General features: G+C 39.5%; 1 protein-coding gene across 3 annotated transcripts in view; it reads right to left on the reverse strand.

Annotated features, from left to right (window-relative positions):
• Positions 1 to 8,439: 8,439 nt before the first annotated feature.
• The window catches only part of LOC127640188 (OTU domain-containing protein 7A-like), a 97,817-nt gene continuing 92,703 nt past the window's right edge, over positions 8,440 to 13,553 (reverse strand). For all 3 annotated transcript variants that reach the window (XM_052122619.1, XM_052122618.1, XM_052122620.1), the window contains 3 exons: positions 13,426 to 13,540; positions 12,562 to 12,646; positions 8,440 to 12,455 (listed from right to left, as the gene is read on the reverse strand). In XM_052122619.1, coding sequence (XP_051978579.1) covers positions 10,959 to 12,455; positions 12,562 to 12,646; positions 13,426 to 13,540 — 1,697 coding nt within the window. In that variant the 3' untranslated portion in view covers positions 8,440 to 10,958. The remainder of the gene's footprint in view (positions 12,456 to 12,561; positions 12,647 to 13,425; positions 13,541 to 13,553) is intronic.

Raw genomic sequence — 13,553 nt, forward strand, 5'->3', positions numbered from 1 at the left:
AAAGCGCCATGCGAATGCAGAGGACTCTCAGTTCCTCTGCTGAATGTATGTCTGTACAGAGACTGGTGGGAGGAGGGGTAAAGGGAAAGATAGATAGAGAGAGAGAGAGAGAGAGAGAGAGAGAGAGAGAGAAATTATTTTCTTTTAATTTCTCTCTCTCTTTCAATTTCGTATGTGGTCAACTGATGCGTAATAATTTGACAAGCTTTTTGTACAACTTTGTGGTGTGGCATCTTTAGAGTGTCCCCCAGTTAGTGTGGATTTAGAAACAAAATATTATGGAGGTCTGTTATGGGGGATTTTGACAGATTTTTTGACTTCACAATAAAAAATGAAGAATTTAATTATCAATGTATTAATTCAAAAATAAATAATCATTCTATTATTTTTTAAATTGACAAATACTTATTAGATATTTGAAATTGTCTATTGAATTAATAATTTTGTTAAATGACTGTAGCAACATTTATGCGAAATACTCCTTACATGTCTCGCTGCTGTTTCGAAGTGAAAAGTCCACAAAAAGCAAAAAGCGAGTTAAATGTTTTCCCAAACAGATGAGGTTTTTAAGGTCAATGCACTACCAAGATTTAAATAATCATAACCTACCTCCCTACCTTTAACCTTAAACCCAAACTTACCAATTGTGTTACATAGAGCAAAAGTGAGATGGATTATTCCAGGTTCAATACAAGTTAAGCTCAATGGACAGCATTTTTGGCATAATGTTGATAACCACACAAATACATTTTGACTTGCCCCTCCTTTTCTAAGGTAACAGTGAGGCAGTTACAATAGAAGTGAATGGGGGTCCATTTTTGAACGTTAAAATACTCACTGCTTTAAAATTATAGCAACAAGACATAAACAATTTGTATGTAAACATGAATTTAGTGTGATAAAAACACTTACTAACCTTTTCTGTGTAAAGTTATATTCAGTTTTACAACTTTGTTGTCATGACGATGTAATGTCAACAAACCCTAAAACGACAATGTAAACAACTTTACAGCTCAAATAATACACCGCTTTTATCAGAAGAATTAATGTAAGAGCTTTTAAAAGCTTCACATTTCTGCCTTTAAACCCTCCAAAAATTGGCCTCATTCACTTTGTAAGTGCCTCAGTGTAACCTCCATTTATGCTTTTTTTTTTCAAGAAAAGTTGGGACAAGTAGACATTTTTTGGTAATTAATATTATGCCACAAATGCCATTGATTGAGCTTAACCTTTATTTACCTTTACATTTTTTTTTTTACTTTCTAAGGTCAATACTATAATGGGTTTTAAATCAACAAAACTGATCTCCCTATGCTAAACTTAAACCTAAACATAACTAATAGTGTAACAGAAGCAAACGTGAGATGAAAAATGCAATTGCTGAAAAAAACCCACCCCTATCAGTGAAGCTACTGCGTAAACATGCGCTGAAGTTAAAGTACTTAGATGTCATATGATAGTATTGAGTGTGGAACAGGGCGAAAATTCAATGTTTATAAACTGACAATGTGCCGTTTTACTCATGAGTTGTGTGAAAGGGATTAAAAGTTATTGTTGTTGAAACACTTCTAGTGTTCATTTCACCAGGAAACTGCGCGAAACGTACAATGAGTAAAATAAATATAATTTAGCAAAAAGTCAGGTATATCCATTGAGACCAGGTTGAAGAAAATAATACATTAATAAATATCTTTTCAAATAAACAACTCATTCTTTATTAATTCATTTTATTTTAAGTGGTATACTTTGTCCTCTACAGTCTAGCTGCAAAGATAAAAGAAAGTAAGGTGTGTGTGTGTGTGGGTGTGAGCGTAAATGAGAGAGAGAAAGATATGGGTGGGTGAAGCAGTGTGGTTGTGTTTTATGATCAGGACTAATGCTTCATGAGTTCAGACTGTGAGTGGGTTTCTCTCTACGGGTGCTGTTGTAGTGTGAAACTCTCTCTCTCTCTCTCTCTCTCTCTCTCTCTCTCTCTCTCTCTCTCTCTCTCTCTCTCTCTCACACACACACTCCAGCATAGCAAGGGGGTGGCACCGGCTGGCACTTGTGCTAACACTACACACTGCGCCTGTCAAGGAAATAATACTGCCACTAGTAGGATTGGGAGAGGGAGGGAGCGTAATAAAGTGGTAATGTCTTGGGTTCAGCCAAACAAAAGAAACTATTATCATCCTAATTCTCTCTGCAGGGCTGAAGCTAGGAGCTTCCCTGGATGACAAAGGGTCTCTGGAGACACATACAGTAGATCAGAGTCACACCCTAACTTGTGTCTACGAGCCCTCCAAACAGGGCCTGTAGGTGCGTTTCAGGAGTTTATGAAACCAAGCAACACTTCTCCGAGTCTCTGAGTCAAAGCAGAATTTGATCTACAGATCCTTTGTCCTTAGAAATAATGTAGCCTTGAAACATGAAACATGGTCTAACTCAGTGGCTAAGTCCGGCAGATGTTAGCAATATGGCTAACATTTCTTACAGCAGTTTATATTTCAAGGAATAATCCAAGTTTAATACAAATTAAACTCAATTGAGCGTTTGTGGCATAATATTGATTACTAAAAGAATATTACATACTGGCCATATTTCTGGGGGGTTTAAAGGCAGAAATGTGAAGCTTATAATTTTATAAAAGCACTCTAAGAGCTGTAAAGTTGTTTAAATTGTCGTTTTTGTGGTGGACAACTAAATTACTGGGATTACAGGTTTTACGGTGTTATGTCAGCATGGCATTAAAGTTATAAAATTGGATATGACTTTACATAGAAAAGGTTAGTAAGCAATTTTTGTCACACTAATAGTATGTTAACACGCATACTGTTTACGTTTTGTGACAATACTTTTAAAACAGTGCCTCCATTGGAAGTGCCTCACTGTAATCCAGATTTTTTGCTTTTTTAAAAGAAAAGGAGGGACAAGTCTAAATTCATTTCTGTGGTAATCAGCATTATGCCACAGATGTTATCGATTGAGCTTAATGAGCTGAGAATTCCTGAGTGGCACCAAACGGAAATACAATCTGCTTGTCTGAGCAGATCCATTGAGTTTGTCAGACAATATTTATATTAGTCAGGCACTATATATATATATATATATATATATATATATATATATTGTAGAGCGGAGGAGGGCAGGGCCTGGCTGGAATGACGCACTTCCCGGTCCCAATCAGGCCCCAATCAGATCTCGGGATTCATTCATTAGGTAACTCATCCAATCACAATACAGCCTGTGCTTTATAAGCCTGATAGCTGCCTCTCGTTGTTCGCATAGTTCCGTGTTTTCACCGCCCATCTCCACCATTTTAGGTTCCTTCCTGCACGGGTGCAAGCTTTACTCCCCTGCCATCATCGCCTCTGGCAGGATCTGATGAGTCAAGCAGCATCGGAGCACTGAACCATAGGACGGGTTTAGAGAAAATTATATAAATATCTTTTTGTTCATATTATTCCAATAATCTCGTGTCTTTCTGATAGAAAGACACAAGATTTTCACCAAAAAGCTAACACAATGCATTGCAATGAAAAGTGACCGTCCACTTGCCCCACTTCCATCTCTCCCATGGAAGGTCTGTCAACAATTACACACGCAGCGAACTAAATTCAGTCATTCACACGACTGGCTGGAGTGAAGAGTCAGGGTGTCCCATCAAGTGTTGATACGCATTGTTTAAAGCTCAAACATTTTCAACTTGCTGCCATTGACCTTTCAAAGTTTTTTACTGGACAAATCGGGTGAAGTATTATTACGTGGGCAGTGCAAGCGTTAAAGGCACGACAAGATGTTCTCTGCATTGTTTTTCACATGGAGCCTAAAACGGCAGAAATTATGTGAATGCAGCTTCACGATTGCTGTAGCAAAGTGGATAGCCACAGCTTGCAAGAGGATTGGAATATGGAAACTGTTAATACAATTTTTGTTACATGTTGTTTTGATTTAACTTTTGATTGTTTTGACATTTTAACAGGAAAAGAAGTATATATAGTAACATTTCAGCACTCTCAAATTATGCATTTAATCACAATTAATTACAGAAGTCACACAATGAATTGCGTCTATATATATAAAACGTGATTTTAACGTGTTAATTCAGTGTGATTAATAAAAAAAAATGTACGCAATTAATCGCAATGCCCCCGGATTGTAATAAGGAAGATTCCTGAGAAATGCAAGCTTGTAGTATCACCTGTTCACTCCAGAGGGCAGTAATAAAAATTTCAGCTGTGTGGCAACGTGCAGTTTATATAGTGAAGAAAACAACCAGACAGCACAAAACAGACATTCGTTACGTTCTTGCGTTCAAAACATTTGATGGAGCGCAAATTCGAACTAATGGATCTCAAGATGTTTTCTAAGTATTTAACTTGACACAATTTTATGTTTATGATGCAAGGCTCCCGAGACGCTACACAAGCATCTCTGACGCTTGTTGAAATTGACGGGTCCTTAAACAAGCCCTCATAATAATTCTCGAACTGATTGACAAATTCACCTGTGAACTGTATGCCAATGATTGACTTATGATCAATAATATGGTAGTAAACAATACATTGTATTCTAAAGCCGCTTTCTGTATTGTCTTATCAATGATTAACTCTTCTGCCACAAGATATCTATATATCATTATTTAATCAATATATTTTTAACTATTGTTATATTGAGGGGCTTTCTCAGCAAATATTTGTATATGCGATTAAATGTGATTAATTAATCGGGACATCATGTAATTAATTTGATAAAAAAAAATTATCGATTGACAGCCCTAATATATATATATATACACAGTATTTAGTATATAGTAAATGCAGCTGCAAAAGTGAAAGTATTGCTTAAACAACTGTAAGCATGCATATTTAACAGAAGATTCATTTCCTCTTTTTGGTCTCATTATATGAAAACCAAGACAGACACTGATATGAAAGAGGATAATTAGCGTTTTTGATACAAGCTTTTGTTGAGAAATTACTTCCATACATGTGGCAACACAGATTGCTGGGTGTGTCTCCATCTTGGGGCTTCCACAGTCACTGCCAACAGAGCAAAGCTGTTGATGGTTTCATTGGTAGCCATAAATCTTATAGACATAATAAAGAAAACATAGTTCTTGTTCTCTCCCTTTCGTCTCATTGTCTCTTGCACAAAAAAAAAAAAAAAAAAAGAGGACACACTCATAGTTCACTACTTTGGTTGCTTTCTTTCTCTGCCCATCCATGTCACCTCTGTAGGGTGGACTGGTTCAGACTGTTCTATTTTCACCTTCTCTCTCTCTTCATCCATTCTTTTTATTTGTCTTTAGCTAATTTAAAGGGATAGTTCACCCCCAAAACATTTATTTTTTATACAAAAACCTGTATGATCTCCTCATGTTGAACACAAAATGTGTTGTTAGACAGAAAGTTAGGCAATGACAGCCTTAGTACCTTTTGTATTTGTCCTCTTGTGCTCCACGGAAAAAGTCAAAACGGGTTTATAACTATATGGAGGTGAGTACATTTTGAAACATAAAGACATAGCAACCTAATTGTTTGTTGCAGAATATTCTTTAAACTAGTGTGTTAAAACTTAATATTGATATATTAGAAAATAGAATAATGAAATTTGTGCCATTATTTACTCATTTATGTCTGTAAAGGGATTAATGTAAAGGAGGAGGCGAGAACCGCCTTGAGAATATAAATTATATTTTATTACGAAACTGAAACAAAAAGACAAACACACAAAGGTGTCGGACAGCTGTCCGTAAATATCTCTCTCTATCTGTCGCACTCCAGCTTCCAGTCGGCCTTTATCCCTCTCTGAGTCTTGATTAGCCCGATTAGGGTCCGGGTGTGTGGAATCACGTCCCGGCACCGCCCTCCACCCTGTCACAATATCTTTCCAGACCTGTATGCTATATTTCTTCAGTGGAGCATAAAAGGAGACTTTTTAAAGAATATACAGTATATCCTATATTCCGCTCTTTTCCATTCAAGGACAGCTTGAAGTTATCACAGCCATCAAGCTCTATAATAATGTCATAATTATTTGATTGAGAGTCCTAACTTTCAGATAGCAAGTCGTGCTTTGGTAAGTAATAACTATGAGATACAAAGTCATAAATATTGATCTTTGATCATGTGACGTTTTCTCATCTTGGTGGAACGGTACTTAATCTAAAAAATATCACATGGACTACTTTATGTTTTGTTTTTGGAGCTTGAGTTACATATTAACAGTTACTGTTGTTGTATGGAAAAGAGCTGCCTGATGATTCTTCAGAAAGTCCTCCTTTTGAGTTCAACGGTATCATTAAAAAAGGACGGTACAAGTCAACAGACATTGGAAATTGTGTCCTTTGTCTGAACTGACCCAGCTAAATGAAAGACTGACCCCATACAATGGTACACTAGTGCTGCCTTGTCCAAATACGTACTGTACAGCACAATAAAGCATTGGCAGCCACGTCACAAGACCTCTTAACATTCAGTCCTATAAACACAACATGCCATGCCCTACTTGAGCACATACAGTACACAGTGTGCATTGGATAACCTTGTTTTTCCTTTTTGCATTTTTCCCATTCTTTGAGCAACTTCAGTCCTGTATGCTGCTGAACACAAAGTCAAATTTCATTGACGAGGGACTTCTGAGAAAAATCATGGGCAGGGGAATGTTTTGAAGAGAGCTACACACAAATGCAAACTAGGTCATGGAAGAGCTGTAAAGGGGCCTTAGTGCTGATTGATAGATGGCTGGGTGTCTTTGCGTTTTTGTGATGCTGCCTTGAGCAAAGATGACTGTTCACGTGACCTTCTACAAAGAAAACCATCTCTCCCATCTGCTGAGCTCTTAAGGTTTCGGGGCACTGCACGTATGACTGGTTTTGTGGTTGTCCCATTAAACATAATAAATGGAGACATGGTCCTAAGTCAGAACATAATAATAGTTATATAATGCTCTCACCAAAAAGCATGTTTACTGGTCTGGAAATGTATTATACACATACAGGTGTATATGCATAAAATAATAATGTGCAAATGGGCTTGGAACATCATGAGGGTGACTACATGATGACAGAAATGTATATTCAGGTGTACTATTCATTTACTACAGATAAGAGTACCCTTTTAAATCTCTTGCAAAACCACTGATAAATACATGATGTTTAGGTTGCTAAATGCTAAGCCAATTATGGCATGATAAGTGAGTTATTCTCCCTCTTTCTGAAAGCTTAAGAACACAGTCCAGTTCCTGGGAAAGCACCCTGCATCAGCAGAATTATGTCTTGTGTACCATGTACCATGAGATCTGCTCTCAGTAATATGCGTAGGTAGGGGTGTGTCCATGATACTTTTGCAAAACCTGCAAGTATCCTGTTTCAGGACAATTGTAAAACCTCTCAAGCATGATGGAAATTACATGTGTTGATAACAGATAAGCTATTATCTATTACACTTAACAGATAAGTGACATTCTGCATTTCAGGATATTTTGGAGTCTCATAAGCAGAGTGGTATAACATGCACATGTAATTCCTTAAAATATATAACCACCCAGAAAAAAGAAAAGAAAAAATGTTCAGAGACTTTTCAGTTCTGTTTCATTAAAATATCAACGTTGTCTCAGGTGTTTCTCTGAAAATGATGCTACATTTCTCCTTTTGTGTACAACAGAAGACAAAGAGTCATACAGGTCTGGAACAACATGAGGGTAAATGCATTAAATTTCATTTTTAAGTGAACTATCCCTTTAAATGTTTCCATTTGTTCTCCATTTGATCTCGTTGCTATCTTCGAGAAACAAATAGGATATTAATAAGATCTCCTTTGAAATTTTTCTTTCCAGATACACTTTTAAAGGGTGACATCTTTTTTTTTTTAGTTAATTTACCTCATTTTTTAACTCACATTTTAAGTAACAAGGCACACTTTTGAGTGGCTTGACTTGTATTTCAAATATCAGGCCTCAAAAATCCCAGTTAGTACAGTATGTAAAGAATTAACTGAGTCTTAAGTGAACGTGCAGCATAACAGAGAGACTCTGTCAGTTTGAGACTCTTCTGGCAGATGTTAGACAGGTGACATGTAAAGCAGCTGTTAGGTGCTGTGTTTCATACATAACACTGGTGTCTTAGGCTGTGTTCCACAACTGACAGCAACTACAGCATGGATTTGGAGGTTAAACCGCACAGGACACGCATGGCTTTATGCAGGAATGTATTCCAGTTTCATTGGATCAATAATTTGAGAATGCAGACAGTCTAATGTGGGTGTTGTATATCATAGACTAAAACAGCAGCCTAGGGCAGTGCTCAAATTACAGGACGTTGAGAAAAAACACACACAGTCACGCAAAGACTGCCAGCACTCAAAGACACACATGCACACACCTTGCTTCCAGAAAAACAATTAAAAGAACCACACGGACACTGTTGTTAATCATAAACTAATCTTATTTTGTCTCTTTTTGTCCTGCTATTTACATTTGTACCTAATGTGCAAATTAATAATTTAGTGTAAAACTCTCAAATGAATACAAAATCATACTTTACAATTCTAAGATGGTGAGAGTCCATGAGCTTGTCAAATATAAACAAGGGAGGGGACAAAAAGCAGGTGAACTGAGGGGGGCAGACACGCAATGGCAGAGGTATAGATATGTTGGAAGGGAACAAAGGAACAGTGGACACCCTTGGCCAGGAAAGGCAAAACACACTTACTGAGACACAGCTTGGGTTACCTTGACATCGCCACACAACAAAATACAAAAAGCCTTGCTCTTATGGTAATCTTGACTGTGGAGAAGAAAAGCACTTGGTGGGGCCTTTGCTAAGAAGAGACACACAAAGTGGTTAGCACACTAGTCATGTTTGTTGATGGCACAATGTTGTGTTTTTTTGAGCGGCAGACCCTTAGAAAAAAACCTAGAGATCTAGCAAACTTGCCACAAATTCCAAGTAGGTATACAGTAGCTGCAGGCCGGAGACCTCCAAATTGGGGCAACATTTCCAAAAGGGCCGTGGTTACTCCAAAAAGGGGTTGCACAAACTCCAAAAGGGGGTGTCACTTTCCACTCACATTAGGGAAGGTTAGGGAAAGGTTAGGTAAGGCGCTCCCTATATCTTCAATGGCGGTTTGGAGCGACTGCCCCTTTTGGGAGCAATACCTGCAGCTATACCCTTCTCACAAATTCGGCAGTCATTATTTTTACATGCAAATGAGCTTGCTATTCACTGAGAATATTTGCAATTTTTCACCGGTAGTGGTAAACCTGTAGCAAAACTTTGGCGACGAGGAAGAGTAGGCTTCCAAGCTCATTTACATGTGAAAATTAATAAGTGGCAAATTTGCAGCAAGTTTGCAGCATTTCTAGATTTATTGTTATGGAAGTTACCTCTAGCATCCTGATTTCCTTGCACACAATGAGGACTAGTGCTTTTTGACACTGTGGTGAAAAATGTATTCTATGAGTCAAAAATATGAAATCTAATATTCCAGAGGACAAATGAAATAAGGGACCTTTTTTGGCACATAAGAGGCTAGCATGGCAGTGTTAGCATGAGTGCTAGAGAATGTTGATGAACAGTTGCCATTTAAAGCCGGGCTGTGCCATTAATAAAGGTAATAAACAGTTGACACATTACAATTTTTACAAGCAGCAAATAAGGGTTTGCATTTCATACTTACATCCTCAAGATATAAGTATGAAATGCTTAAGATGTTTCAAAGGTGTAATTTTGCATTTGCTAGCATGACTCCGTAATATATTGCAAATACAGACAGCACTGCATGGAAGTCAACTGCTTACTGTATCAAATGTCAAGTACCACACAATATTGAGGATTCATTTGATATCATTGCGGAATGCAAACCCTTCAATGAAAAGGCTTTATATAACAATATGCTGCAATATGGAAAGTCAGTATACACTGTTTATACAGTATACCACAAGGTCAATTTGAAAGCACATTTTGATATGCCACGTATTTAATATTTCCACTATAATAATCTTTTTACAGCAGACATCAACAAATCCCATCCACATCCCATAGAATCATATGAGTAAAAAGTAGAATATGGCTGACATTATGAATGCATAGATAAAAAAGGGGAGAAGGGGTGGTGGTTGTTACCAAACTTATTGCTTTCCAAAAGAATTCCAGTGCTGAAAAGTACTTCTCCCTCCCTTTGTAATTATTTGCAATGCAGAGCAAAAACCTTCGCTTTTCGATATTGAGATTCCAAAGAGCTATGCTGTGAATATTGCATTATAATGACCTCTAAAGAGAGTCTACCCTTCCTTGATTTGGGAATCCCCTTCAGAGAGACTGACATTTGCTTTAACATCTCTTTATGCAGGTGCAAGTAGACACATGAGCTTTTACTCTAAAACAAGTAAAAGATTGAATTAAATTGGACATTAGACAAACAATATCACAATCTCTGGCCAAAGCTGTAAACTGATTCTGGTTGCACTTCCTGTCATTGTAAAGGCTAGGGTATATTTTGTTTTTCTATGTGCCGTTACATCTCACAAAGTGTCAAGCGCTCTAGCCTTTCAAAGTATACGCTTTTTACTGCAAACCCGTATGGACACGCCCGATGCATGTGCACTGCACCTGCTTTGCGATACTCTTAAGTACATTCAACAGCAGGAGCATGCGCAGATGATGCACACAGATGCATACAGGTACGCAAGGCTAGAAAAACTGTGCTGGATGCAGACAGTCTGCTCAAACTGTGCTGATGCATGCTCTGTGCATGATACATAGCGGCACCAGAAAACCGAAGTATACAGTAGCCTTAAAGCAGTGTTCATTCACTATTGAGAGTGACTTAACAACAATACAAGGTGGCCGGTTTTAAATATAGTAGGACAATGTTATGCCAGTTCTTTGTATCACTTGCAAAGTGCCAAAAAAGTGGTTGTGTTGCCGTTATTTTCACACAAAGTGGGGGTGGCTGTATATGTGTTTGTTTGGAGGGCTATCCAGGCCGGTGCACCTTTAACTCCCTTTCCCTGCATTTCAACTCCTCTCTATAACAGTAGGAGCAAAAGTTCTCTGTCTCTGGCCGCCCATAGAAGGTGCAGTTTTCCCTCCTGCAGCGTTTCTGCTGAAAGTAGTACATTGGACAAACGGCACTCTGCCCTTTGGTTTTGTCCTGCCCATGCCAGGCATGGGGTGGTGGGTCCTCGTCTGCAAACTCCAGACAGTCCCGGATGTTGCCAGTGTTGAAGCCATTGGTGTAAGTGTGGGACTTGTGTTCACCAGGCATGTTGTACGGGAGGGTGTCTACGGCATTAACGGTACGAATCCCAGTCATGTGGGCTGGGCTGTAGCTCTGAGAGGACAGTGAGCGGTTTTGTTGAGGGTAGGTTGCACAGGTCTTAAGTGTGCCCACAACCGGTTTGTAGGACTCATCCTGGTAGCTGGACAACTGCACACTGACATCCCTCAGGTGGATGACACTGTGCCGCTGGATAGGTGGTGTATGGCTATAGTGAGCTGAAACAGGGACTGGTCTGGGTCTCTTAGCACCATTACTAGGGGAAGAGAAAGGGACAGGTGACATGGAGGTTGGGATGGGTATTGGAATGGGGGAAGCAGCAAGCTTGGGACTTCCCCTTTCTTGGACCTTCAGAGCCTGTGAAGGATTATGGCTGGGGTGCAATACGGGTGAGCAGCTTTCAGCTGGGGAGCTATCTGAACTCTCCCTTTGGAAAATGCTCTCTTGTTCAGGTTTCTTCAGTGCCACCCCATTGGTCTGAGTTTTCTTCTCAGCCTCAGCTTTTCTCTTCTGGTCCTGCTCGGCACTGAAGCGTTCTTGAGCGCTGCTCAGATAGAAGCTGATCATCTCTTCGTGGAACTGGTGTCTGTGGCTGGTCAGCAGCAACCCAGCAAAAATAAACTTTCTCTCACCCTGCATGGCTGCCCGAAGAATGTTTAGGCTCAGTTTTACATCTGTGCTGTACTTCCAGTTGTCCAGAGTCCGGTCACCTGAGTTTTTGCCTGATCCTGACTGTCTCTCGACAGGTGAGCTACCAGAGGCATGGTCTGTAGGAGAGGGACTCATTGCCTTCTCTGAGGAGGATGTGCTGGCTGACTGGCCAGACTCCTCTTTGCTGCCTTTTCGTGTTTTAGAGTCCTTTTTCTTGGATTTCTGCTCTCCGTTCTCTACAGTCCGACCATTCACCGAGGTGGACTTGCTGATCTTGCCATGAACAAGCCCCCCAAGGCCACCCATGTTCTTCTTAAGTTTGATACCAAGAGTCTTGCTAAAACTGCCCAACTTGTTGGCCACTGAGTCCGCTCGAGTTTTGTCTTTGTCCTTTCGCTGCTTGTCCTTGTCCTTACTTGACTTGCCGTTATTGATGTTGGAGTTACTGCAAACGGACTCCCGGTCCGAATCCATGGATTCTGCTAGAGACTGTACGTCCTCACCTGCAGAGGCAGTGGGTGACTCTGGCTGAGCCAAGGGAGCCTATAAGACACAAATCAACCATCAGGGCTCAATCAATCAGCACTTTTTGTTAAACAAACCACATGGAATAAACCAAAGTAAAACCAATCAGAGGGCAGCCACTCACCCTTGTTTCTGATGGAATTCGAATCCATGTTACATTCATGTAGTTGTGAAGAAGGTTTAGCTTAGCTTCTAGAGACAGAATAAGACTGGAGACAGAAGAAAACATTTTCAAACATCAAAAATCTTCTAAAACTCAGAAACAATCAGGTTGTGAATGCAGAAGGAAAACAGGAGATGTGGACTTGGATTCCCCCATTTCTTGTCGTCCTTCATGTCAGTGAATAAATGGAAGAAATTCAAAACCAATTGAGGCATGCAACTAGGAGCTTCATCAATCAATCGAGTCACCAGAGTATGATAGCAATTATTTTGTATTCAGCAGCCCATTATGGAGCCAATGGACTCAAGGATAGCTCATTACAGTTATTCCAGCACAGATGTTTGCTTTGGCTTCCGTTTTTACTTCTGTAAATCATGGCTTGGGAGGTGCTGCTGGAAATTATTTATATGTTGAATTGGCTGACCTCTGGAAAGTTATTTAGATCTGAAAACATCCTATAAAACTCAATAAAGCAAATTCAATTTCTGATAAAAGTTTGTACAATGTTCCATGGGGTTATGTAGGTCTGTACAGGTTTTAAATAAGTGAATACTGTCAAGAGCAGTTCGACCTCTGTGAGGATAATGTGGCCTAGTGCCATGTGCTGGGAACTGCTGGACAGATTTAGCCCATTTAAATCCCTCATATGGTAGGGATAACATATAGATAGTGGCCCTCATATGGCCTTTACTCCACATTACCCTTTCAACCACCCCTCATTTAGACATGAGTATGCTCACAAGTTATTAACTTAATTTGGCTAAGCTTGCTGTAGGGGTGGGTGGAGAATGGGGGATGATAGATAGAAAAAGATAGGAGTTTTACTTTGCAAGCTTGGTGTTGTCATTGTCGTCCCTCCCCCACTCCCAGTCCCTTCCCGGGTCCACCGCAAAGTGCAGAGCTAGCAGCTTGTGCTCAGAGTCGGTCAATGGGATGACGGCTGGAAGGGAGGG

The sequence above is a fragment of the Xyrauchen texanus genome, chromosome 49, assembly GCF_025860055.1.
Source record: "Xyrauchen texanus isolate HMW12.3.18 chromosome 49, RBS_HiC_50CHRs, whole genome shotgun sequence".
NCBI lineage: Eukaryota > Metazoa > Chordata > Actinopteri > Cypriniformes > Catostomidae > Xyrauchen > Xyrauchen texanus.